Source organism: Oncorhynchus mykiss, chromosome 25 (assembly GCF_013265735.2).
Source record: "Oncorhynchus mykiss isolate Arlee chromosome 25, USDA_OmykA_1.1, whole genome shotgun sequence".
Classification (NCBI taxonomy): Eukaryota; Metazoa; Chordata; class Actinopteri; order Salmoniformes; family Salmonidae; genus Oncorhynchus; species Oncorhynchus mykiss.
The window spans coordinates 20,813,432-20,839,706 of record NC_048589.1 but is presented as its reverse complement, the minus strand read 5'-3'; the positions used below and the strand labels follow the sequence as shown (position 1 = coordinate 20,839,706).

Genomic DNA, 26,275 nt, shown 5'->3' with positions numbered 1-26,275 from the left:
TCTTGAACATAGCATGTTTTTAAAGGTTGTGTTTATGAGACGATCTGATCAAGAAGCTATTGGTCTTTATTTTACTTTTATTAAAAAAGAAAAAGAGCCTGTATGTTCAGCATATGTTTCCCAACCCATTCCTGTATATAATACTATATAAGAAGTCAAATGTAAATACTCTATTGATACACCTCTGAGTAAATTCAATAAATGCACATAAGATTGAGCCAAACTGGCCCTGTCAATATTTATATTCACAGAATACAGTCCGTGGAGCAGGTTAAAAGTTGGGCTTATGTGGTCTAGGGGCAAGACTGGGTGTGGCAAAGAGTTCAAGACTTTCCAACTTTACGCTCAGCAAAATCAGCAGTAAGGTTCTCTTTTTAACTCCCCATTAGTTCCTGGGGAAAGTGACAGAGGAGATTCAACTCCACAACAGTTTATCTCAGCCATAGAAACACTTCCTGTTCTCCTGATTTTGGACTTCCTGGTCTGTAGTCAGCACAGGAGTCATCCCGCCATGCTTCCAGGATGGGACATGTAGAACCGTGCGAGGATAGGGGTTGATGATGGGATGGGCCTTTGGAGGATCATGGGAGCTGACAGGGTCGGGGGTCATGCCATAGGGATTGAGACGGCGCCATTGGCTTGGCTGCGGCTGCGTGTGTGGATGCTGGAATCAGTCAGCTCCTCTCCATGCTCCTCAGACTTCTTGAATGCAGCGAGGAAGCGCAGCGTGACGGAGTCCCACTCCTCAGGAAGCAGCAGCAGCAGGAAGCCAAGGCAGATGATGCAGGTGGCAGCCAGACGCACCACACTGAAGATCACCTCATGTTTCAACACATCTACCACTATGGATGGGAGAGAGGGACGGAGAGAGGGAGGGAGGTACGGAGGGAGGGAGAGATGGAGAGAGGGAGGGACGGAGAGAGGGAGGGAGGTACGGCGCGAGAGAGATGTTTTGATTAATTAAGCAGAAGTAAGGTAATAGAAGAGAGAGGGAGAAAGACAGAGAGATGTTCTGAATGATTACGTAAAGTAACAGAAACCGCAGGACAAAGGTGGGGGGGTGAACTGAACTGCATGGGGGGATATACAGTATGTAGCTTAACAATGCAGCTTACAATCAGCACAAGTGGGCCACTATGTCCTCTCTGCTCTAAAGATCTACACCCCTGCACCACGCCAAGCTGTAGTAACCCACTGACCTTCATACAGGCCACTGTGGTTAAGGAAAATAACTGTGGGAATTTACTGTCGCCTTAGCAACCTGATCCTCCCTTTGTGACGGATAGTTGCTGCGTCTGAAGGCACAATGATGATTGGGTTTCCGAGGTGAGAGAGTGAGACCTGCTGTGTAATCTGTTTGTTGCTGGGGTCTCAAGTGCTGACGTCTGAATACAATACCTCTGCATGCATTAGAATAAAGAGGCCTTTACACATTTTTCAGAGATACACACACGCACACACACGCACGCACACACAGACACACACACACACACACACACAGACACTTACCTGCATTGCCGGGCACACTGAGCAATGTCCCTATAGAGATGAGGATGGGGTAGGTAAGCACCACGCCAACATTAACCAGGATATTGAACACTGGAAGAGAAATGACAATGTTAACACAAATATTGTTTCTAGTAAGATCAAATAGTGTGTGTGTGTTTCCACTCACCCAGCCAGAGCCCAGCCAGGCCACACAGGTATCCCCAGGGCAGCGAGGACAGAGAGCCCCAATGCTCCACTTTGGTGAAGTAGAGGATGAGGGGGATGAAGGAGATGAAGATGAGATTGAAGACACCCATGGTAGAGAGGAAGTGAGCCACCTCACCCAGGTTGGCACTGCCCAGGAACATCTTAAACAGTACCTGCAGCAGAGGAAACAATGTCCAGATATGTTATACTGATGGAACTCTATGTAAAACTAATTGAGAATTCTAATTATTTCAGTATAAACAGGCACCTGCTTAGTAAACTAACCTTGTAGAGAGCCGATGTGGACGCGGAGCCTACAGCCAAGGCCACGCCTATGATGGAGTCCCCATGGAAACCATCTGCGTAAGCCATCATGACGATGCCTGTGATGGCCATTATGGCCGCCACAATCTGCAGGTAGGAATGAGGGAAGTAAACCAATCAACATTAATACTTGTGCCTACCTCCCCTCCCCTGTATGATTCATTTGATAGCTGTGTGACCAAGCCCAATGAAGTAATAGTAGTGGTAGAGTACTGACCCGTACACCCATGAAGCGGTCCTTTAGGACGATCCAGGACAGTAGGAAGACGAAGGCCTTGTGGCAGCAGTAGAGGGCTGAGACATCAGTGGCGGTCAGCTTCCTCAGGGCCAGCAGGTACAGGTAGTTAGTCAGGGTCCACAGGATGGAGAAGGGTGCTGTCCTCTTCAGGAACAGCTTGAGGGTCATCCCATCCTCCCCAAAAAGCCTGCTGCACTCTCTGACAAATGTAATTATAGTGGATAGAGAAAAGGAAGAGGTTATTTACTTCTCAAATTTGTTAGTCCCATACCCATGAGGAAATGGGAATTCCAAAACTTTGGATGGAAGTCAAAATCGTTCTTCCGGCTGAGAGTCAATGCTTCATTGAAATTATTATACTGGCCATTTCTCATGGTTGCGGTTAATATCCCTTTCACACGCCTGTGCCCATGGTAATTAGAGGAGGGGTGTGTCATATAAACAACGTCTCACAGCACTGGAGGAGATCAAATACTGAACAGAAAGCATTTTACAAATCTGCTGCAGCTACCACTGAAGCTCCCATAAACACGTCTGGGTGTTACAACTGATTCAATACCCTGGAATTATAGCCTATGGAGTCTATGGTTTCTCAAGGAGCTACAGTACTTAGCCTGTGCAACCTTGTAAAAGCCCTTCCCCACTGTCATGATCAATCACCTGAATTTCTGTATAGGCGTCTGCTTGTCCCTGGTGGTGACCACGTGGCCTCCGTAGTAGAGAGGGAAGAGGAGGATGGTCCAGTTGGTGCTGAACCAGGAGATGAAGAAGGGGCAGGAGAAGGACTTGAAGGTGAGCTGGACCAGCTGAGTGGTGCCCACCCAAGAGGAGGAGACACATAGGACCAATAGGAGGCCCCCCAGCACCTTCAGCACTGTGTTAGCACACGTCTGGTACGATTTCCCCTCTTCACTGGCCTCACTGCCTGGTGTGTCCGCATGAGACTCAGAACCCTCCTCTCCTGTGGGGGTAAACATATCCGTAGTTAAAGTATGGAGGGATATGTACTGTAGGCTTGTTGCATCACCAGAGGCATTGGTGTAGGTGTGGCTGAACAAAAGATGCTTCGGCACCATGGACAGTGGCATTACCTTCAGCACCATGGACAGTGGCACCCCATTCAGCACAGTGGACAGCGACACTCTGGACAAAGAGCCATAAGCATGTGTTTTCAGTATTTGTTTTTCCAGTGTGTGGTTGATAGCAACAGGTCAATTTGAATGTTCCATTTCCACAATAAAACACATAGCACTTGAAAATAAAGCTGATGTGGAACAGCTTTCACAAAGACAATTAAGAGTGGATTGTTCCATAAAGACCAATGGGTTCCAAGCTCCATTCTATGACGCTATCCTGGCTGCCTCACTGAGATATGTAAACAAGTATTGATAATTCGTCCTTAGTGAGTCAGTCCTCCAGTTTGAATGGCCTGCTGTAAAGGCACTAATGCATAGCTTTGATCAAAATATGTGTTCTTAGCATCCTGGATGCTGGTTGCCCATGTCAGGAATAGCACCATTGAGTTATTATACAACGCAGGGGATACGGTCCTAGCATAGACATGTATTCAGACATGCACAGAAACCTGACCCCCAAAAAGGATCCACATTATGTATGTGTCCGCCCAATCCCGTGGCATCCGTCTCTAGAAAGACATGACAACCTTGTCAATTGTGGCAGCCTCCTGTTTCTTACCATTCCTTATATTGTGCTCTAAAGAAACGACAGGACTGATTGTTCAGAGGTCTGGCTATAAGACTTTTCAAAATTCCTTTTAGAGCACTGAGCAAGATGTTCCACTCGGACTCTCTAGTGGACATAACATGGGCCACTATGGTAGACTGCTGACATCTTTACAACCGCAAGAAAACATTGTTGAAAGTTTAGCAGATCTGCCTTTTTTTTGTTGCTTGCGACTGTAAAGAGATTAGATTACCAAAGCTCTGAGTGTGCACATCTGCATTCAGTGGCTTCAGAGCAGACTGGGTGGTTTTTGGACTGGTGCACTGTGCGCAGGGAGACTGGGAGCAAGGAGAACCGTAAAGCTAACTGTGAGCACATCAAACCCACTACTACAGAGAAACAGGAATCGAGAACAGAAATGTAAGGACTTATATTGAATGTTATTCCTTGCAGCAGTCATTTTGCAGTCAAAGCAGAATAATGTTGGTTGGTGCATTGCCTTAATGGACTGTGGGTGTGAATGGTGTGTGCACGCGTGTGTGTTTTATGTGTGTGTCACAGAGGATGTGAGTCCATTTCCGGAGATCCAGGATCCGTTATCTAGGCCTCCACAGCGTGATCAACCTACACCAGGGCAGGAATAAAATAGACATGTGCTGGGTGTTTGCTGCTCTCTCTCAGACTGCTGGTTCAGCACTATGGGTTCAGCCCAGCCATTTCCACCATGGCTATAGACATTACATTACAGTATAGCAGGAAGCAGCAGGCTCTCTCGCTCCTCTCTACTTGGACCTTTGAGGAGGGCCATTAGCAATGCTCGAAACAAGATGAGTACAATCAGTGCCTCTAAGTAATCCAATAAAACCCCTATGTGCACCACTAGGTATCGACCCTCTGCTCCCAGAGAGAAAACTGTTGGTTCAGAGCAGTCTTCCGTCCCCCCCCCCAAAAAAATCCAATCAAGACTATAAAAGTACCACTACGATTCATACCGTGACTCTTCCCTTTAGGTTCTCTAAAACAGAAAGCAGAGTGTAATGAAATGGAATATGCATGAGATTAAACTCTTTCAAGGGTAACATTAATTGCTGGCTTAACATGTCATAGATGCTTAAGAGTGTGTGTGCTGGTTTCTGTTAGACTATAAGGCCTTAGAAGTAGGAAGAAAGACGTCGGGCAGCACATCCAGAACGATAATGTCCTTGAAACCCAAGACACTTTATGCTGTCTGACCCTAAGTTACAATAATGCTGCTAGTTTCCTACATAAACTTCACGATGACAAAACCAAACAGTAACACCATTATTCAACAGCAATCATACACCTACAGTTGCTACATAATATTAGTTGAGCATTGCATCTATCCTAAGAGTGCCTTTCCAGAGACACGAAAAGACAATGCTGGACAAACAGACAATGCTGATGATGAAGACAGACAGTGCATTAGAATCAGTTCTAGTCAGTGATGTTTGACTTCTTTTTTTAAAAGATCATTTTGATAGGGAAACTGTATATCGGCCCCACTTTGCTCCATGGTTACTGTGGCAACTGAGGTTACTGTGACAATTCAAAATGTCAAATAGGGGGTGCTTATATTTGTCCTGTTTCACACACGTACCAATGTGTAACCTTAACAACCTGTGTGGTGAAATGGAAATGTGTTTTTTGCATATCCCACTCCCACTGAGAGTGGGGTCACGGTATTGGATCAGCCATGATTGACGGCAACCCGGGAGCAATTAGGACTAAGGGCAGATTGACAGATTTTTTACCTAGTCAGCTCGGGATTCAAACTAGAAACCTTTTGATTACTGGCTCAATGCTCTAACTGCTAAATTACCTGCCACCCAATTAGATACAGTAGCTAACTTTCACTGGCAATTGGAACTCTGTCAATTTGGCTTGGGATCTTGGCGTACAGTGCAGAGTTTTACTTTTGGATGAAAATGTCCCCTCCAATATATATCCAGGAAATGTAAGACTTGGCACGTGGACTTACATCTTTTATAGAGTTTTATGCCTTAAAACTAAAGATTGATTACATGTTTTCTCTTAAAGTTTTTATCTCACTTTGTCCCAGATAGGGACAGACAGCCAGACCTTAAGGGGAGTATGGGAGACGATCCAGAACTGCATGATTTAAAACCAGAAGTAACATCATTTCTATGAGCGTGTCTGGATGTAGATTTTGTATGCTGAGCTACATTTCTTTGTCCTCCTCTCTCTGAGGTTCATTAACCACTCAAAGATCTTGCCCATACTGAGAGGACATAATTCACTGTACAGTACTGTAATGGGTGCTAGGTGCAGAGAGCAACACATTGTAGGCTTGCTAGCATCCTGTTTCCCCAGGCAAAAGCACCACACTGTGATCCTTTGCCAGGATGCGGATTTTAAAACAAAACTATAATTCCACATTCCACCTCATTAATGCTGAAGTATTGGCTACATTTGCGATTCTATAACAGACAATATGGTATGGCACAGCAAAGAATAGCTTAGCAAAACCATAAAGGAAACCTACAGTATCTCACAAGCTGTAGTCTGGACACTTGACAGCATCATTTGGCTAAGGTATTGCAAAGGACAGGAATATCTCTAAGCAATGCTGTTTAGTAAGTGTTTACCTAGCTACCTATACATCCTGTATTAAGCCCAAAGCTATGTTTTGAGTTGACTCATAAGCAAAGGTGAGAAATGCAAACACTGATGTTCCTAGATGGCATGCAGTGGTATACAGGAGTCAGGCAGTGCATTTATTCCATCCCAGGAGAGACAAAAATACATGGATTAATTGATTAAATTTATATTTTGTTCATCTCTGCAAAATAGACACCAAGGCAATGGTATGGAACTCACATCCTTAGAAACAGTGTATGGCTGTGGAGAGGCCTGTACATTTAAAGGATGCGGTACCCATGTCCAGATCTAAATAGGTTTAGCCTAAAACTAATCACATACAAGACAGGTAAGCAAGAAGGAAAAGATGTGAGAACAGCCAAGCAGCCAGCCTGTTTGGATTGTCAATATCAATTGTGTGGCACAAATGACAACTAAACACACACTGTGATATCACAGTCCCTGTCGATAAGTTCTGTATCCCCTCCCAAAGAATGGGGAAGAGCAAAGGCATGGAAGTTTCTCATAGTTCTGTAATACATTGTCATTCAAGTGGAAATATTGAAATAATCCTAACAGTTGATTGGTAATATAATCATTAATCTGATTGTGTATGATTTTGAATAATCACAAGATAATAGTCTACTTGATAACTTTACATTGTTTACATAATTTATACTGTTTATATAATGTTCATGCCATTGTGACATTTAATAGACTTAACAAGAAGCCCAGCATGCACTATTCTGTGGAGGGCACATCATGTGCTCTTTACTTAATCAAAGAAAGCCCAGAGCACACAATTATACTAGGACTGGACACATCGTAATTTGTTTTAGCTACCTTAACCCTCCCTCCTTCCCTTCCTCCCTCTCTCTTTCTTTCTCTTTCTCTCTCATACTCTGCCATTTGGGGTTGATTTAATGAGCCATGCAACGACCACTTAACACCAAGCCCTATTACACAAGTATTAATATGTAAAAACAGCAAAACTGCCACTGCAACTGAGTCGTTTAGCTATAGGCATTAATAATGCACAAATATATGGTAATCACCACGCATATCTCTGCTCTTATAGAAGGGTTTGATGAGTTTCCAATGCTGCCCATCGTAGACAGACACGCATATGCAAACACAAATGTACACACACATGTCCGAGACATGGCACCTAGGGTGAGACTCCATCCCTTTTTCCCTGTCCCCTACCCCCAATCAGGAGTTTTTACCTTCGGAGATGGAGCAGGTGAGGACCTGGGAGCTGTAGGAGCTGAGAGGAGCCACTCTGGCTGAATGCTTCTTCATCCTCCACTAGGGGGCAGAGCCAACAGTTCCTCTCTGGGATGTGTGTATGTTGTCTGTCCTCCTGGCTAGGCTGCTGCTGCTACGTTCCTCCTGCAATCCCTCTGCATCCCCGGGCTCCTGGCTCATCCACAGGCAGCTTGCTTTAGCTCTCTATCCGCTTCTTCTTTCTAAATGTCTATTGATGTGCATCTTCTATCTTCTTCTTTAGTTCTGTCTCTCCCTCCTTCACGATCAGTTGAGCTGACTCCCTCACTGTTTCTTACTTAGATGTTGTCTTTCTCTCTGGACAGTGGTGGAGCTCAGTAGAAGTGCTGTGGAGTGGAGACTACTGTTGAGCTGTCATGCCGTGATCCAACGCTACACCGTCTTCAAGGTAGACTCAAGTGTGTGGCACCGTGCAATCACTCCCTTCATCTCTTTCCTTTCATTCCTCCTCCGTTGCTTTCCCCTCCTCTTCGTTTGCTGTGCAAATCAGATGCTTTGTTTGGAAGGTAACCAAGCATCCCCCCCCTCTTTCTCTCCCTCTTTCTCTCTCCCCCTCTCGCTCCTCTGCTGGCACTTCTCTCCTACTTCACTACTCCTTCAGTCTTAGATTATTTATTAAGGTCCTGTCCTGTTGCTTGTGCCACTGTAACACAAATTAATTTAACTGAGAATGGGAAAGGACTTACCTATGCACCCCTAATTCCTCACTCAACCTGGACTCACTCAACCTGGACTCACTCAACCTGGGGTAGACGTAAGATAGTAAAACTCCAATTAGTATGATATGTTATGTATTAATTTGTGGACGCCCATCATCCATTTCATATGATATGTTACGAATAGAGTACCACAGAGGGATTCATAATACCCATAAAACTTAGCAGTTAAACAGGGAAATGGTTCCAATTGTTTTTCCACCATTCATTTTTCCCATAGGATTTTGTTTTAGAAACACTTCAAATAAGGGCTGTGCTCCATGTAGGCTTACACTGGCAGGACATTTTGATAACCTTATTAATCGCTCAAGGCCAAGGTGACTTTTACCAATATATTTGCCTGTATTTACCCCCCCAAAATGAAATGCTAATTGGCTGCTAATGTGTCTATCATAAAGAACTACAAAATGCAAAGATGATCTGGACAAGACTGCCTCGATTTGGCAAAAGTAAGAATCTTTGGATTAACTATCTAATGTTAGCTAAATGTAGCAATGAATAAATTGGTTAGATTGTACAAGTTTTAAATTGACACCATACCTGTTAGCAAAGGTGTCAGCTAGAGAGGACGTGCTGGAAGTTATAGATTTATAGCCTTGGAAGATGTCTACTTTGATGCTAATTAGCATTTTTACATATTTTTCAAAAAATAAAACTGAATATATTGATAAAATTCACTCTGTCTTAGAGAGATTTACATGGTTATCAAAACGTCATGCCAGGGTAAGCCTACACAAAACACAACCCTTATTTTAAGTGTTTCTAAAATCCCCAATGGGAAAAAATGTATGGAGTAAAAACTATTGGAATCATTTCCCTGTTTGACTGCTAGGTTTTATGGGTATGACACCTCCACTATGTAACAAAAATGCTAGTATGAACTCGAACCCAGGCGCAGAGAAACACAGCAAGCAGAGGTAAGGGTCCTGGAACGCCTTCTCAGCAGCAGGGGTCCAGCTTACATGCCGAGCCCTTGGTGAGCGCTGTCAATGGCGCAGCCACCGAACTAAAGTCTCACAAATCTCCAGTAGAAATGAGCAAAACCTCAAAAACGCTGGAATTGCTTGACAGTGCTGGGCCGCGGCCAGTTGACCACCGCTTCTACCTTTTGGGAGTCCATACATACACAGCACTGAGACACGATGTACCCCAGGAACGAGATCTGAGGAATGTGAAACTCACACTTCTCAGCCTTCACAAACAAGTGGTGAGAGAGGAGGCTTTGAATAACCTGGTTAACATGTTGGATGTGTTCAACCATGGACCTGGAGAAGATAAGGATGTCATCCAGGTACACAACCTGAACTGGTGAAGGAAGTCGCGCAGCACATCAATAACCAGGGCCTGGAAAATGGCCGGAACATTTGTAAGTCCAAATGGCATGACACGGTACTGATAATGTCCATTTGGGGTTTTGAACGCTGTCTTCCACTCGTCTCCCTGTCTGATACGCACCAGATTGTACGTGTTCTGTAAATCCAATTTTGAGAACTGTAGCTCCCTGTAGTCTCTCAAAGGCTGACGACAAAAGAGGAAGAGAGAAATGGTTATTGATGGTAATGTTATTTAAACCCTGGTAATCGATACAGGGATCCCCCATCCCTCTTTCAAACAAAGAAAAACCCGCTCCTGCAGGTGAAGTGGATGGCTGAATAAAACCAGCCACCAGCGCCTGGCTGCAGTCTCTAAACCTGAGAGAGAATACACCAAATGCAACTGGATAAACTCCACATGATAATCCAGAACTCGCAGCTGAATAGGCATGGTGAGTTGCGTCACCTTCCCAGACCCTAGGGGTTGACCATCCAGCGCAGTGACCGACAATGGAATGTCCAGCTTAGTGAGAGTCAGTCCCTGTTGGCGAGCTAATGTGCGATCCAAAAAACAGCCGGTAGCCCCAGAGTCATTGAAAGCAGGAATGTCCAATTGCCCATTGTCCCACCGCAGGTTGGCTGGAAGCAAGGTGTGTACCGTGTCGGCAGCTGGAGACTGTATCTGACTCCCCAGTATTCTCCCATCTACTGACGAGTCGTCCCCTTTCCCGTCAGCTCGGGACAGGAGGCACGGAAATGTCCAGATTATCCACAGTAAAGACAACGTTGCCTGTTATTCCTGCACCTACTCTCCAGAGCGGAAATACTGGAAACAGCTCAGAACCACTTCGTCCTTTCACGACAACATTCCCAAAGCTGGTTGTCAATCCAGGTGGCCAAAATGATAAGCTCATCCAGAGTGTCAGGGTTGTCCCAGGAAGCCAGTTTATCCTTGAGAACTTGGCTGAGTCCGTTCAGAAAGGCTGAGTGAAGTGCCTTTGTATTCCAACCACACTCAGCGGCGAGCGTCCGAAAGTCAGTGGTGTAATCAGCTACGCTCCGGCTGCCCTGCCGAAGCACAATGAGTCTTTGAGCAGTGTTCCTGCCACTGATGGGGTGATCAAAAAAAAACGCTCAGTGGGAAACATTGATGCCTGCAGCTCGAAGGCCAGCGAGCATTGGAGCAGGAATCCACAACACCTCCCAGGATGCCCCTCATATCGCTCCGGTGCCGGAAGATGAGGCTTCCTGAAGGGAGGAAGACCCTGAGCTGGTAGGGAGTTGAGTATTAGGAACAGCCACAGGTGCAGCAGCCGTTGCTCCCGTCTGTCCTGTCTGCAGAGCGTACACAAGAGTTCTTAAATCATCCGCTAATGTCTGCTGCCGCGCCTCATGGCGACCAATCACAGTTCCATGGTGGGTGAGAGCCGACCGTAAATGGTGGAGTTCGGAATGTTCCTAGGACGATTGAAAAATCTCTGCTGGGTCCATAGCAGTCTTAGGTCTACCTTAATAATAATGCCAGTACGAACTTGAACCCAGGCACAGAGAAACACAGCAAGGAGAGGTAAGGGTAAATCCAGAACTTTTCCATGGCGTCTTAACAGAATCAAGGCAACCGCACAAGAGCACACTAATAAAACATGAGACCTAAGCAAAGATACAGGCCAACTGAGGAATCTAAATAACAAGGCAACCAGGTGACCAGAGAAGGTAATTAAACACAGGTGAATCCCATAAGTAATAATCAGGGTAACCTGGAAACTAGAAAACAGTGTAAGGGTGCCCTCCAACGGTAAGCTAAGGAAACAACAATCAAATAACACAGAAACTGTGACACACTGTGGGGCTCTATTGTAATTCATACAATATGTTACGGATCTGCAAAACGTATGATATGTCGCAAATTCCTACTTTAGTTTTTTCCTTAAACAACATTCTGTCTTATGTGATAATACCAAGCATAACATCATACTCATTTGAGTGTCCCGGATTTACCTACCATGTTACGTCTAGTCTATGTGACCAGGCTGCCTCAATACACCTCACGACAGGGAGATCTGCTGCAGTACAATCTCCCAGAGTCTAGATGAGGAGAGTCTGGCTGCACATCCTCTCTCCAACACCCCCACATTCAGCCCACTTCATGGTGCTCTGTCATGCCCACAGAAAGGGGGGCTGGAGAGAGCAGGGACCAGATACAAAAACTGTAGCTGCAAAGTATTTTCACAGGGGAAAACAGGGTATCAGAAATTAAATGTTTTACTCCCTGTTCATGCTATTGTTTTTGATTGAGGAGAGTGATTGAGGAGAATGATTGAGGAGAGTGCCCACTGCTTTACTGTTTTATTAAGCTCATCCTTCACAGGAGAGGAGACACACCACCTGTAGGTATCCCAGTATGCCCCAGCAGAGGTGTGAGCACAGGGCATACTCATGGCCCATGTGAGTGTGGTCAGGAGTTTCCATCTAACAGTGCAATCTCTCCCGGTCATCCTGCCTCTCTCAGCAGTTTTCACAATCAAACGTTCTAATGGGCCCCGCTGTCACTTCGGCCTATACATCAATAGCATACTACAGCATTAAGGAGGTGAGTCACAGAGCAGAGGTTCAGCACCCTGTAATATAAATCCTCCACCCTGCATACTCCCAAGCCAGTAAAATCAACGCCAGCTGGGGATGAGAGTTATGTATTGCTCAAGTGAGCAGTATTTCACCAGAGATGTGAACAACAGTGCAGTGAACCAGTGCTGCAGCACCTTCCCATTGATTACAGTTACCAGGAAATGTGTACTCCTGCCTCTCTCTGTCACTATATCAGTGTCACTCTGACCTCCCTTCCCGCTCTCTTGTCTCTCCTCTCCAATTCTTATCAGTCATAATCCTGGCAAGGCTACAGAGAGCATGGCAGATCATAGTGCTTCACTGTTCCTTAAAAGTGGAGTCTGGAGCTGGCTTCCCAGCTAGCACATAACATTCAGAGAACCACATGTTTCTTAGAGTTTGGTGAGAGTGTGGTTGGCCTATGGTTATTTTGCATACAATCTTCCCACAATTTCTGGGAATGGTGCAGGATAGTTGCTAGGCTTTAGAACATTCTCTGCACATTTAAAGCTGCAATATGTAACTTTTTGGGGCGACCTGACCAAATTCACAAAAAATCTTTTGTCACATAAACTGAAATAAGGCAAACTACTCCCCACAAAATTGAAAGGTGCATAGTGCACTTTTAAGGAACTTGACAAAAATAAATTATTTTCTTGGTATTTCATTACTTTAACAGAACGTTTCCTAGAAGTTCAAACATGGTTACGTTTAATTTAAAATTTGGTCATGTTCTATGAATGTTCTCCAACTGGTTTGACATTGGGAATGTTCTCAAATAGTTCAGAGAACGTTAAGAAACAGCGTTCTTCTGTGGGAATTTCAGTACTTCAGCATAATGCTTCCTGCAGGTTTCCTCGTGGTTCTATTTAAAGTCATGTTCTCAAATTTGTCAGAAAACATTAAGAAAACTTTCCATCAAAACCACAAGAAAACTTTAGTAACGTTCAGAGAACGTTTTAAAAATTGTATTTAAAAAACATACATTCCTTTTAGCATCAACAAAACTCTCTCTATCCTCTGTCTTGTTAAGTGTGTTCAGGTGTGTTGCAGCGCCCACTAATTGGCCACACCTGATCTTAATGAGTGTTTGTTTCCTTTGAAATGGGGTCTGTTTGAATAGACTTAAATGAACAGCTTTGAATGAATAAAAAAAAAAACATGGCATGCTAGCTCCATCCTGGTGGCACAGTGGACTAATTCCATAGATAGAGAACAGAAGAGCATAGGTTTAAATCCCACTGATGCTGTGCCACAATAAAAAAAATAATGTTTGCATGATTAATGCCTGAGCAAATGAATTTCCATGGGTCCTATCTGTGTTTAGAGTTCAAAACAGTTAAACTAACTAGCATTGTTATTAAACGTCTTATTGAAACATGTTCATTCATCTGAGGGATGTTTGCTTTCAGCCACATGTTAGGTTGGTAGAGTAGAGCAACAACAGCAGCTGGTGAGATGGAACATCTGGTGTGACTCTCAGTCCTAGTGCTGGGATGGGATGGCCATAAGGACTGGGACAAGCCCTCTCAATGATCCCAATGATACACATCTCCACCTCAGACCTACCAAACACTTCCCCCTCTCATCACAACCCCAGAGACCCCCGACCAGGGTTTATCCGTGGCCAACACAGTGCTGCTGTTGCATCTTGGACCAGGGCACAGGTCCCCCCAAAAAACTCAGCACTCCTCCATAGCAACGGCGTTGTTCTGGTGTGCTCTGGCCCAGTACACTGACGCAGTAGCCCCATTCAGGGCCTTTGTCATTCAGATTAGCCCATGTCCCTCTGCCACCATACAGCCCTTTGTCTTTATGCATCTCTCTGCTAATCAGTACGTCTCAGAGATGAGTAGGAAAAGGACGAGAGGACAGAGAGGAGAGAGAGTTCCTGAAATAACGTATTAGAGTAGGCAGTGGTATTATAGTATTCTGACTACCCATATGATTATAACAAAGCATAGAATGTTCATCTACATTGTTCTTAAACATATTAAATAATTACAGGACTATACAAAATAGTGTGAGGTTGTGAAGCTAAGATTGATGATTAAAACCAATGCCCATCATCTGTTGATGAAGAAATCACAAGTTTTAAGAGGGGGACATCTAGTGGGCATAATGGAGAATAGCAGACTAGGAGCAGTAGTTAGAAGCATTACCCATTCTTTTCTGTATGATGTAACTGTAACTGTGTACCAATAGGACTTTGGTCATCTTAAGTATTTGTTAACTAATGCAAATAAGGAGCACCATATGCCATAGATGTGCCCATGTTATGTGTATTCAGTGGTTCTTCTAGGGAGATAATGGATGTCAGAGTGGGTGTGGTTTAAGGAGCTCTCCATGTTGATTTATACATGCAGGTAGTAATAAGGCTAAGTAGACTTCCAGTCACAGCTCCCCTTTTACTAGCTGTAATTTCATTGGAGGACTGAAGGAGACTTGACGCTGAGGTTTAGATAATAGACCACAAGAGGGCACTATGAGACTGCTGGAGGACTGGATATACTGAAAAGGTACTATGCTGCTGTTTGGCGTAAGCTAAGGAAAATAATGACCAGAGGAGAGAGGGGACAATGCATGGAAACCCCCACCTCTAACAGTCAATCCATTAATGGAGTAGAGATCTGCGTGGTATTGCAGGTATATGCATTTCCTCCACCTGTTTTATACTGTGCTATACTGTTGCTAAAGTCTCACAAACACTGAGAATATGTGGTCAAGCACACTTTTAAGAAGTGTATGCTGAGTTAGCCTTAATCACCTATCCTAAGCAGCTAGATTCTTAATTTGCCTCCCATGTTTGTATGTTTGCTACATTGGCAAACACACAGGATTCCTTATTAAACCATTTTTAAGAAATATTACACCAATTACTTTGTAGGGCTTTTACCAATGATGCATGTACATCCTATTGCTGATGCTATGTATTGGCCAGTGAGAGGCTTTGAAGCCACCGTTCGGTCATATTGGCACTCCTCAATAGGAATGAGTGGAATTCTACAGTATTTCTGATGTATTTGTGTTGATGTAGTGGGGACAGTAACATTAGGACTTTCAACATATGTTACTTTAAGAAGTCATTTTTTATTTTTATGTTTAGCTCACAGGTGAAATGAGGGCAGTGGGAAGGTAGGCCCCTAAATGGTGGGTAATCCAAGAAAGAAGACAAGTAGGCAGCCAGTATGTTGCAATTAACTTTAGAATAATACATATAGAAGCAGTTAGCATAGTACATCAGGATGCACAACTGCAACGTGTTTCGACTAGCAGAGACTTCCTAAGGCAGCGGTAAGTTTAGCTCACATAATATAATTTAAAAGTATGTAATAGAATAAACATTACATTAATAAATGCATAACTTTATTTTACAATGGTGGGGTAGTGCCAAGACGGAGGTGCTCCAAAACAACCCCCCGCGCGCACAAGTACTGTTCATGACACAAACTGTTCACACCTCTTGTGGGGGAGAGAACATTTTGCAAGTTTAAAGTTTATTTCCTACAATTCTACACATGTTGTCATGGGGTGCAGAGAACATTTTGCAGTTATAAAGAAAATGTTATTGCAATTCTATACATTTTGCCATGTCTAATGTGTATCCCTGTGATATTTGAGTGGCTGAAACACTACAACAAAATCAATGGGCCAAGAAACCTAGCTAAAAAACGTTAGCTGACATGGGCTAGTTGATCTGGACATTTCTGACAAGTTCTGCTCTCGAAGAAATGCAATGACTGACATGACAAGAGGAAAACTGATTAATACTGTATATATATACACACTACCGTTCAAAAGTTTGGGGTCACTTAGAAATGTCATTTTTGAAAGAAAAGCACATATTTTGTCCATTAAAATAAAATCCGGTTGATCAGAAATACAGTGTAGACATTGTTAATGATGTCAATGACTATTGTAGCTGGAAATGGCAGATTTTTTTATGGAATATCTACATAGGCGTAAAAATCAAATCAAATTGTATTGGTCACATACACATGGTTAGCAGATGTTCCGACCGTGCAGTAATATCTAACAAGTAAATCTAACAATTGCACAACAATTACCTTATACACACAAGTGTAAAGGAATTAACAAGAATATGTATATATAAATATATGGATGAGCGATGGCCGAACGGCATAGGCAAGATGTAGTAGATGGTATAGAGTACAGTATATACATATGAGATGAGTAATGAAGGGTATGTAAACATTATATAAAGTGCCATTGTTTAAAGTGACTAGTGATATACATTTATTACATCCAATTCTTAATTATTAAAGTGGCTAGAGATTGAGTCAGTATATTGGCAGCAGCCACTCAATGATGGCTGTTTAACAGTCTGATGGCCTTGAGATAGAAGCTGTTTTTCAGTCTCTTGGTCCCAGCTGTGATGCACCTGTACTGACCTCGCCTTCTGGGTGATAGCGGGGTGAACAGGCAGTGGCTCGGGTGGTTGTTGTCCTTGATGATCTTTTTGGCCTTCCTGTGACATCGGGTGGTGTGGGTGTCCTGGAGGGCAGGTAGTTTGCCCCCGGTGATGCGTTGTGCAGACCTCACTACCCTCTGGAGTGCCTCACAGTTGAGGGTGGTGCAGTTGCCGTACTAGGCTGTGATACAGTCCGACAGGATGCTCTCAATTGTGCATCTGTAAAAGTTTGTGAGTGTTTTTGGTGACAAGCCAAATTTCGTCAGCCTCCTGAGGTTGAAGAGGCACTGTTGCGCCTTCTTCATCACGCTGTCTGTGTGGGTGGACCATTTCAGTTTGTCCGTGATGTGTACGCTGAGGAACTTAAAACTTTCCACCTTCTCCACTACTGTCCCGTCGATATGGATAGGGGGGTGGTCCCTCTGCTGTTTCCTGAAGTCCACGATCATCTCCTTTGTTTTGTTTACGTTGAGTGTGAGGTTATTTCCTGAAACCACACTCCGAGGGCCCTCACCTCTTCCCTGTAGGCCGTCTCGTCATTGTTGGTAAGCAAGCCTACCACTGTAGTGTCGTCTGCAAACGTGATGATTGAGTTGGAGGCGTGCATGGCCACACACTCATGGGTGAACAGGGAGTACAGGAGAGGGCTGAGAACGCACCCTTGTGGGGCCCCAGTGTTGAGGATCAGCGGGGTGGAGATGTTGTTTCCTACCCTCACCACCTGGGGGCGGCCCGTCAGAAAGTCCAGGACCCAGTTGCACAGGGTGGGTTCGAGACCCAGTGTCTTGAGCTTAATGGCGAGTTTGGAGGGTACTATGGTGTTTAATGCTGAGCTGTAATCAACACTCCTCTTGTCCAGATGGGTTAGGGCAATATGCAGTGTGATTGTGATTGCGTCGTCTGTGGACCTATTGCAGCGGTAAGCAAATTGGAGTGGGTCTAGGGTGTCAGGTAGGGTGGAGGTGATATGATCCTTGACTTGTCACTCAAAGCACTTTCATGATGATGGAAGTGAGTGCTATGGGGCGATAGTCGTTTAGCTCAGTTACCTTATCTTTCTTGGGAACAGGGACAATGGTGGCCTTCATGAAGCATATGGGAACAGCAGACTAGGATAGGGATTGATTTGAACATGTCCGTAAACACACTAGTCAGCTGGTCTGCGCATGCTCTGAGGACGCGTTTAGGGATGCAGTCTGGGCCGGCAGCCTTGCGAGGGTTAACACGTTTAAATGTTTTACTCACGTTGGCTACGGTGAAGGAGAGCCCGCAGGTTTTGGTAGCGGTCCGTGTCAGTGGCACTGTATTGTCCTCAAAGTTAGCAAAAAAGTTGTTTAGTTTGTCTGGGAGCAAGACATCAGTGTCCGCGACAGGGTTGGTTTCTTTTTGAAATCCGTGATTGACTGCCACATATGTCTCGTGTCTGAGCTGTTGAATTGCGACACTACTTTGTCTCTATACTGACGCTTAGCTTGTTTGAATGCCTTGCGGAGGGAATAGCTACACTGTTTGTATTCGTTCATGTTTCCGGTCACCTTTCCATGATTAAAAGCAGTGGTTCGCACTTTCAGTTTTGCGAGAATGCTGCCATCAAGGTTTTTTACTAGTCACCGTGGGTACAACATCACCGATGCACTTGCTAATAAACTCGCTCACCGAATCAGCGTATACATCAATGTTGTTGTCTGAGGTTATCCGGAACATATCCCAGTCCACGTGATCGAAGCTATCTTGAAGCATAGAATCAGGTTGGTCGGACCAGTGTTGAACAGACCTGAGCATGGGTGTCTCCAGTTTTAGTTTCTGTCTATAGGCTGAGAGCAACAAAATGGAGTCGTGGTCAGATTTGCCGAAAGGAGGGCGAGGGAGGGCTTTGTATGCGTCACGGAATTTAGAGTAGCAATGATCCAGAATTTTGCCAGCCCGGGTCGCGCATTCGATATGCTGATAAAATTTAGGGTGCCTTGTTTTCAGATTAGCCTTGTTAAAATGCCATGCTACAATAAATGCGGCCTCAGGATATGAGGTTTCCAGTTTACATAGTCCAATGAAGTTCTTTCAGGGCCATCAAGGTGTCTGCTTGGGGGGAGGGAGGGCGGGGGGGGGGGGATATACAGTGCCTTGCGAAAGTATTCGGCCCCCTTGAACTTTGCGACCTTTTGCCACATTTCAGGCTTCAAACATAAAGATATAAAACTGTATTTTTTTGTGAAGAATCAACAACAAGTGGGACACAATCATGAAGTGGAACGACATTTATTGGATATTTCAAACTTTTTTAACAAATCAAAAACTTAAAAATTGGGCGTGCAAAATTATTCAGCCCCCTTAAGTTAATACTTTGTAGCGCCACCTTTTGCTGCGATTACAGCTGTAAGTCGCTTGGGGTATGTCTCTATCAGTTTTATATCTTTATGTTTGAAGCCTGAAATGTGGCAAAAGGTCGCAAAGTTCAAGGGGGCCGAATACTTTCGCAAGGCACTGTACACGGCTGTGATTATAATCGAAGAGAATTCTCTTGGTAGATGCGAGATGCGGGTGGCTGTACCGACTCTGATAACGTGTCCCGAGTGAGCCATGTTTCTGTGAAACAGAGAATGTTACAATCTCTGATGTCTCTCTGGAAGACAACACTTGCTCGAATTTCGTCTACCTTGTTGTCAAGAGACTGGACATTGGCGAGTGATATACTCGGGAGCGGTGGGCGAGCCTGACCAGAAGACCGCTCCGTCTGACCCTTCTGCGGTGCCATTGTTTTGGGTTGCCTACTGGGATCCGATCCATTGTCCTGGGTGGTGGTCCAAACAGAGGATCCGCTTCGAGAAAGTCGTATTCCTGGTCATAATGTTGGTAAGTTCACGTTGCTCTTATATCCAATAGTTCTTCCTGGCTGTATGTAATAAGACTTAAGATTTCCTGGGGTAACAATGTAAGAAATAGTACATAAAAAACAAAATACTGCATAGTTTCCAGCCTATAGGGACGAGGTCGGAGACCTGGAAGTGTGGTGCCAGGACAGCAACCTCTCCCTCAACGTGATCAAGACAAAGGAGATCATTGTGGACTACAGGAAAATGAGGGTTGAGCATGCCCTCATTCTCATCAACGGGGCTGTAGTGGAGCAGGTTGAGAGCTTCAAGTTCCTAGTGGGGCAGGTTCAGAGCTTCAAGTTCCTTGGTGTCCACATCACCAACAAACTATCATGGTCCAAACATACCAAGACAATTATGAAGAGGGCACGACAACGCCTATACCCCCTCAGGAGACTGAAAAGATTTGGTATTGGTCCTCAGATCCTCAAAAGGTTCTACAGTGTCACCATTGAGAGCATCCTGACTAGTTGCAACATCGCCTGATATGGCAACTGCCTGGCCTCCGATTGCAAGGCGCTACAGAGGGTAGTGATTTGTTTAAAACTTTATTTTGATTTGTTTAAAACTTTTTTTTGTTTTATTTCATAGTTTTGATGTCTTCACTATTATTCTACAATGTAGAACATAAAGAAAAACCCTTGAATGAGTAGGTGTGTCAAACCTTTGACTGGTACTGTATAAATCATTGTTTTTTTATCCATTCTCAAGAGAGCTGAGGGCTAGTGGTTCAAGAGAAAGCTCACACCCCATTAGACACTAGTTAAAAATAGCAGGCTGAGAGAGGGACAAGGGGAAAGTGAGTGCAGACATCGGCCTACATGAAGAATGTCTGAGTGAAAATGTAATTCAATTCACCTGCTGCTTGTAGGTTGACTACCAGCCAATACAAATATGTTCAACATAGCAGGTTGTTCTATCATACATTTGACGTCGGAAGTTTACATACACCTTAGCCAAATACATTTAAACTCAGTTTTTCACAATTCCTGACATTTACTCTTAGTAAAAATTCACTGTCTTAGGTCAGTTCGGATCACCACTTTATTTTAAGAATGTGAAATGTCCGAATAATAGTAGAGAGAATGATTCATTTCAGCTTCTGTTTCTTTCATTACATTCCCAGTGGGTCAGAAGTTTACATACACTCAATTAGTATTTGTTATCGTTGCCTTAATTTTTTTTTACTTGGGTCAAATGTTTCGGGTAGCCTTCCACAAGCTTCCCACAATATGTTGGGTGAATTTTGGCCCATCCCCCCTGACAGAGCTGGTGTAACTGAGTCAGGTTTGTAGGCCTCCTTGCTCGCACACGCTTTTTCAGTTCTGCCCACAAAATGTCTATGTGATTGAGGTCAGGGCTTTGTGATGGCCACTCCAACACATTGACTTTGTTGTCCTTAAGCCATTTTGCCACAACTTTGGAAGTATGTTTGGGTCAATGTCCATTTGGAAGACCCATTTGCGACCAAGCTTTAACTTCCTGACTAATGTCTTGAAATGTTGCTTCAATATATCCACATAATTTTTAATTCCTCATGATGATCTATTTTGTGAAGTGCACCAGTCCCTCCTGCAGCAAAGCACTCCCACAACATGATGCTGCCTCCCCTGTGCTTCACAGTTGGGATGGTGTTCTTCGGCTTGCAAGCCTCCTCATTTTTACTCCAAACATAACGATGGTCATTATGGCCAAACAGTTCTAATTTTGTTTCATCAGACCAGAGGACATTTCTCCAAAAAGTACGATCTTTGTCCCCATGTGCAGTTGCAAACCGTAGTCTGGCTTTTTTATGGTGGTTTTGGAGCAGTGGCTTCTTCCTTGCTGAAAGTGGCCTTTCAGGTAATGTCGAGATATGACTCGTTTTTATGGTGGTTACAAATACTTTTGTACCTGTTTCCTCCAGCATCTTCACAACGTCCTTTGCTGTTGTTCTGGGATTGATTTTCATTTCTCGCACCAAAGTATGTTCATCTCTACGAGACAGAACACATCTTCTTCCTGAGCAGAATGACGGCTGCGTGGTCCCATGGTGTTTATACTTGCGTACTATTGTTTGTACAGATGAACGTGGTACCTTCAGGCGTTTGGAAATTGCTCCCAAAGGTGTACCAGACTTGTGGAGGTCTACAATTTTTTCTGAGGTCTTGGCTGATTTATTTTGATTTTCCCATTATGTCAAGCAAAGAGGCACTGAGTTTGAAGGTAGGCCTTGAAATACATCCACAGGTACATCTCCAATAGACTCAAATGATTTCAATTAGCCTATCAGAAGCTTCTAAAGCCATGACATCATTTTCTGGAATTTTCCAAGCTGTTTAAAGGCACAGTCAACTTAGTGTATGTAAACTTCTGACCCACTGGAATTGTGATACAGTGAATTATAAGTGAAATAATCTGTCTTGTTTGGAAAATTACTTGTGTCATGCACAAAGTAGATGTCCTAACCGACTTGCCAAAACTATAGTTAGCTAACAAGAAATTTGTGGAGTGGTTGAAAAATGAATTTTAATGACGCCAACCTATGTGTGTGTAAACTTCCGACTTCAACTGTATTTTGATGTCAACAAGCACTGATATGGAGCATTGTTTAGGGATGGGAACATCTTAAATGATTCACTAGAAATGTGAATGTGTTGTCTGTGTGTCTGGGGAGACTTTTAGTGCTATAAGTATCATAGTGTACCTTGTCATATTTGTTCTGAGAACACTCCAGTCTCTGGAGTTTCCAAACAGAGTTCTTATTCCAATGTCAATGTTAATGTGAGCTGCCAGCCTAGCCCGGTGCTGAGAGACGTTGCCAAGGCCTTTCATTTCACTTCCTCTCTCCTCTGCCAGTCTGCCCAGTGGGATGCCAGTGCCAGCCAGACAGCTCCTCTGGATCACTGAACAAGCCATCTCAGCACTTCACAGGCATGATACTATACACCACGAATTATTAAAAATTATTAAAAAAACGCTTGTTCAAGGGACACTGATGGGCAATTGGCTGAGCAGGGCCAATGAGGCGTCCCCAGAATCGATCTGAGAACTGGTGCTGGGTTAAGAGCAAGCTATATCATTTTTACCATTTCAAAGCAACACTCCAACTTCAGTCAGTTATCTTATCACTTAATGTCAGCAAAACAGTTACATTTTTGGTCATTTCACTGTCATCACAGCCACCATGTGAACTTTAGCCAACAACCTTCCTGAAAATGTAGTCCATGATCCTCCTTGGAGGCATAATATTAATTCACTGCCGATGGCAACAAAAGCAAAATGTCAACAGAAAAAGGCCAAAAATATAATTACCCAATGGCGTTGGCAAGATTAAATGAATGTTCTATATCTGCTATTTTTGCTTCATCCCAACAGCAACCTCTTTGTAAATGATATGCAACATTTCAAGAGACATCTAATTCTGAATTCAAAATTGAAACAAATACTTACGAACAAGTGGTAGGCAGCCCTCAGACATCAACATCATAGAGACTAGATGTCAAATAAAGCTTCTCTGTGAGACCCACATCTGGTTTGTCATAAGAAGTGTAATAAGAACGTGACTGCGGGTGCTATTCCCCTCCACACTGAAAACACCTGCTCCTTACACCTGTAATTTCATCACAGATGGTATCCTATCCATTCATTATCCTTGGCTATATTACCAAAGAGTTCGTTATGCCACTGTTGGTTTAGAGAAGGCTCTTTTTCATCTTATTAGATGAGACAGGTGGGAATGTCCATTTAAACATGGTTTATTACTTTCCTAGTTAGACTATCGTAAGTGATGCCAAGAAGCAAAGATAATAAAGCCATGTAATAAGAGAGAGATATACATGTTCCTCCCCAGATGCAGCTATTGCTACAGCAGAGGAATCCAGAGAGTCAGTGAGGCATAACAATAGGTTATGGTGCACTCATGGAATGTCATTCCTTGAGCAGATATACCACAGAAATCATGGTATGCTCATCTTCCAGAGTGGCTTTAACAGTGTGAAAGAAAATATCTTATCAATTCAGACATTCCCTAGCTATGCTGAAAGTTATTTCCCTGTCTACCTGGAAAGCTGATGACCTCGTATAACTGAATAAGATCTCAAATCCTCTTGTATGATGCACTAAAGCCTGGTAAAGACTTGTTATCCACCCTGAGTGATACTGTGTGTCACTGACTTATACTGCTCTTTAGGTCTGAGTAACTTCACAACTAATTCATGTAGATTAACTTTAATATAACGTCTAGGAAATGCAAAGGAGCTTGTGTGACACGTCAAATTAAACTCAGTAGGGTATTTTTCAGAGTTTGAAACGCAACAGGCTCAGGGACACTGAATCATTGAGTACTCAACAAGAGTATCAGATCTTCCTTACATTTACACCCACATATACCACAATGAATGGACCAATTACAGTATATAGGATTTCTGACCACTGTAGCATTTTACGTGAAGAATACGGGCCTTAATCTCATATAGATTCTCTATATGCTATACGTAATATATATTGCTGGCAGTAATTGCATTGTGGAGTGCCAAAGGGTTTTCTTTCTTCCTGCTGTCATTGGTAAAGGGGATGTATATGGTGATTTTGCCACTTTACAGAGCTCCTAGACAGAGATCCCATGAACAACCCATATAATTAAATCTAGGTTCATCTCAAACCATGGGTTCACCACAGCAAATGTAGATTTATAGCAAATCAAGATCAATCCAATTAAGGGTGGCCCAGGCATACTGCTTGCAGCTTCTTCTAGTACTCTGAGGTGGCAAAAAAACAAAGTACATTATATCCAATGTATCCTGCAATGCATGCACAATGGTGGGGGTTTACGTGAAAAAGATGTACTATTTTAATAGAGTGCCAACTATTAACATGACCAGCAACAAACAATTCAATAGGCACCCAACATCTAATACACTCCTCAACATCTTTTGACTCCTCGTCATCTAGATTGTAAAATGATTAAGTAAACACTACAGTCATGGTAACAGGCACAATGGTTTGCATAGACATCAAGTCACTATACAATGTGTAATAAATATGTCTGAGGCTATGCATCACATTATGATATTGCATTGCGGCTGACTGTCTGTCTGTCTGCTGTTGATTGTTTGTGTCTCAGACCAAAAGTCAATAGGGATGTGAGGAGAAACATTACTTCCTCTTAGTCGACATAGCTAACGCTGTCAGCTACTGTCAGCTTAGAATGAAAAACAAATGCCCACTTCTGACATTAAACACAACTCAGTGATTGACAGAACAGTAGAAACCAGTATAATTAACATCAATCACTATTTCATTTTGTGAGTGAAGATAATGTTTTGGCCTATTCCTGCAACCCCCCATAAATGGTTAACATGAATGTAATATGGGGAAGCGAAGCTCTTTTTTCCCTCTATAATATGCGGGTCATACATAGTCTACTACGATCTGTGCCATTGTCTGAAAAAAGCCCTTTAGTTTTACGTGTTCGTTTAGTTGACTTTTAGGCTGGCTACTGTAGGCTACTTTCTTTTCCGACTGTTTAAAAAAAGATGTATAAATGTCGTTTTCATGACTTACTTCTGTGACTGGAGTAGCCCGGGTAATAGCCGTAATAACCAGTGATCCGCAGAATTCTATCCTCAATGTCTTGCACACCGTTGGCCGTCACTTTCGAGGGGGCGTCCATGTCCCCGAAGGGAAGGTGGCTGTCACCCGCTTTGCTGGGTAGGTGCGTGTTCAACGGTTCCAGCCGAAAGCAGGGCTGGTCCCCTCCACTTTCAGCACCTTCGGTACTGATCATCGTAAGTCAAAACGGGCAGTCAGAAGGAAAGAATTCGGGTGTTCCGCGCTCACCATGTGAACGATAGTATCAATGGCATCAATCAACAGCTATGAAAGGACATTCACATTTCACATTCCACCACACTGTGCGCAAGGTTATTGGAACTTAGTGAGCATGACATACATCGTACACCAGGGGGCGTGTCACTATCGCTTCTAAATTCATGTGTAGTATGCTCGTCTCTGGCCCGATCCCAAATGGACCCAAAACCCTTTTGGAAATCTGAGAGTGTTTGACAGGTGCAATCAATATGGTAATAGCGCCATGCTGTGCCCTTTAATAGCCTACATGGTAGTTTAGCCATATTTCTTATAGCCTACAAATTAAATCAGTTCAGATCTCCACAAGTGCATAGCTATAGACCTAAAAGGGTCGATGTGGGTTTGGATCTCGATAACTCTCTCTTTTACAAGATTTCCATTAGATAGCACAGCCACAGTTTAAATTAACGCGGGCTATATCGTAAATATTAATGAAAACAAAAATTATGTTTTCGTTTGTAATTAAGGTTAGGTTTAGGTATAAGGTTGACGTTATGGTTAGGGTATAAATGGTCAAGTGGTTTGGGGGGCTGAAAAGTAATTATAATAATTTGTACACTGCAAATTGTCCGCATTTAGCCTCAGCCCAAAAAGAGATTGTATTTGAAAATAACAATTTCATACCTTGATTACATTGAGACACG

At 43.5% G+C, this 26,275-nt stretch overlaps 1 protein-coding gene across 2 annotated transcripts; it reads right to left on the bottom strand.

Moving 5' to 3' along the window:
* Nucleotides 1–45: 45 nt before the first annotated feature.
* slc35f4 (solute carrier family 35 member F4) lies at nucleotides 46–25,680 on the bottom strand. 2 transcript variants are annotated; one of them, XM_021584893.2, is made up of 7 exons: nucleotides 25,326–25,680; nucleotides 2,918–3,218; nucleotides 2,237–2,456; nucleotides 1,981–2,106; nucleotides 1,676–1,868; nucleotides 1,510–1,599; nucleotides 46–842 (listed from the first exon to the last, which is right to left on the bottom strand). In XM_021584893.2, the coding sequence occupies exons 1-7, from the start codon at nucleotides 25,546–25,548 to the stop codon at nucleotides 607–609; spliced, it is 1,389 nt and encodes a 462-aa protein (XP_021440568.2). In that variant the 5' UTR covers nucleotides 25,549–25,680; the 3' UTR covers nucleotides 46–606. The 2 variants fall into 2 exon arrangements, with proteins under 2 accessions (XP_021440568.2, XP_036818909.1); XM_036963014.1 differs by lacking the exon at nucleotides 25,326–25,680 and adding an exon at nucleotides 7,786–8,704.
* Between the last annotated feature and the right edge of the window lie 595 nt (nucleotides 25,681–26,275).

Coding starts and splice junctions, on each gene's coding strand:
- slc35f4 (XM_021584893.2), bottom strand. CDS start 25,548: ATGATCAGTACCGAAGGTGCTGAAAGTGGAGGGGACCAGCCCTGCTTT. Junction 3,219..25,325: donor GGGCTACTCCAGTCACAGAA/GTAAGTCATGAA, acceptor TTACCCCCACAG/GAGAGGAGGGTTCTGAGTCT. Junction 1,600..1,675: donor CCTGGCTGGGCTCTGGCTGG/GTGAGTGGAAAC, acceptor TTTCTCTTCCAG/TGTTCAATATCCTGGTTAAT.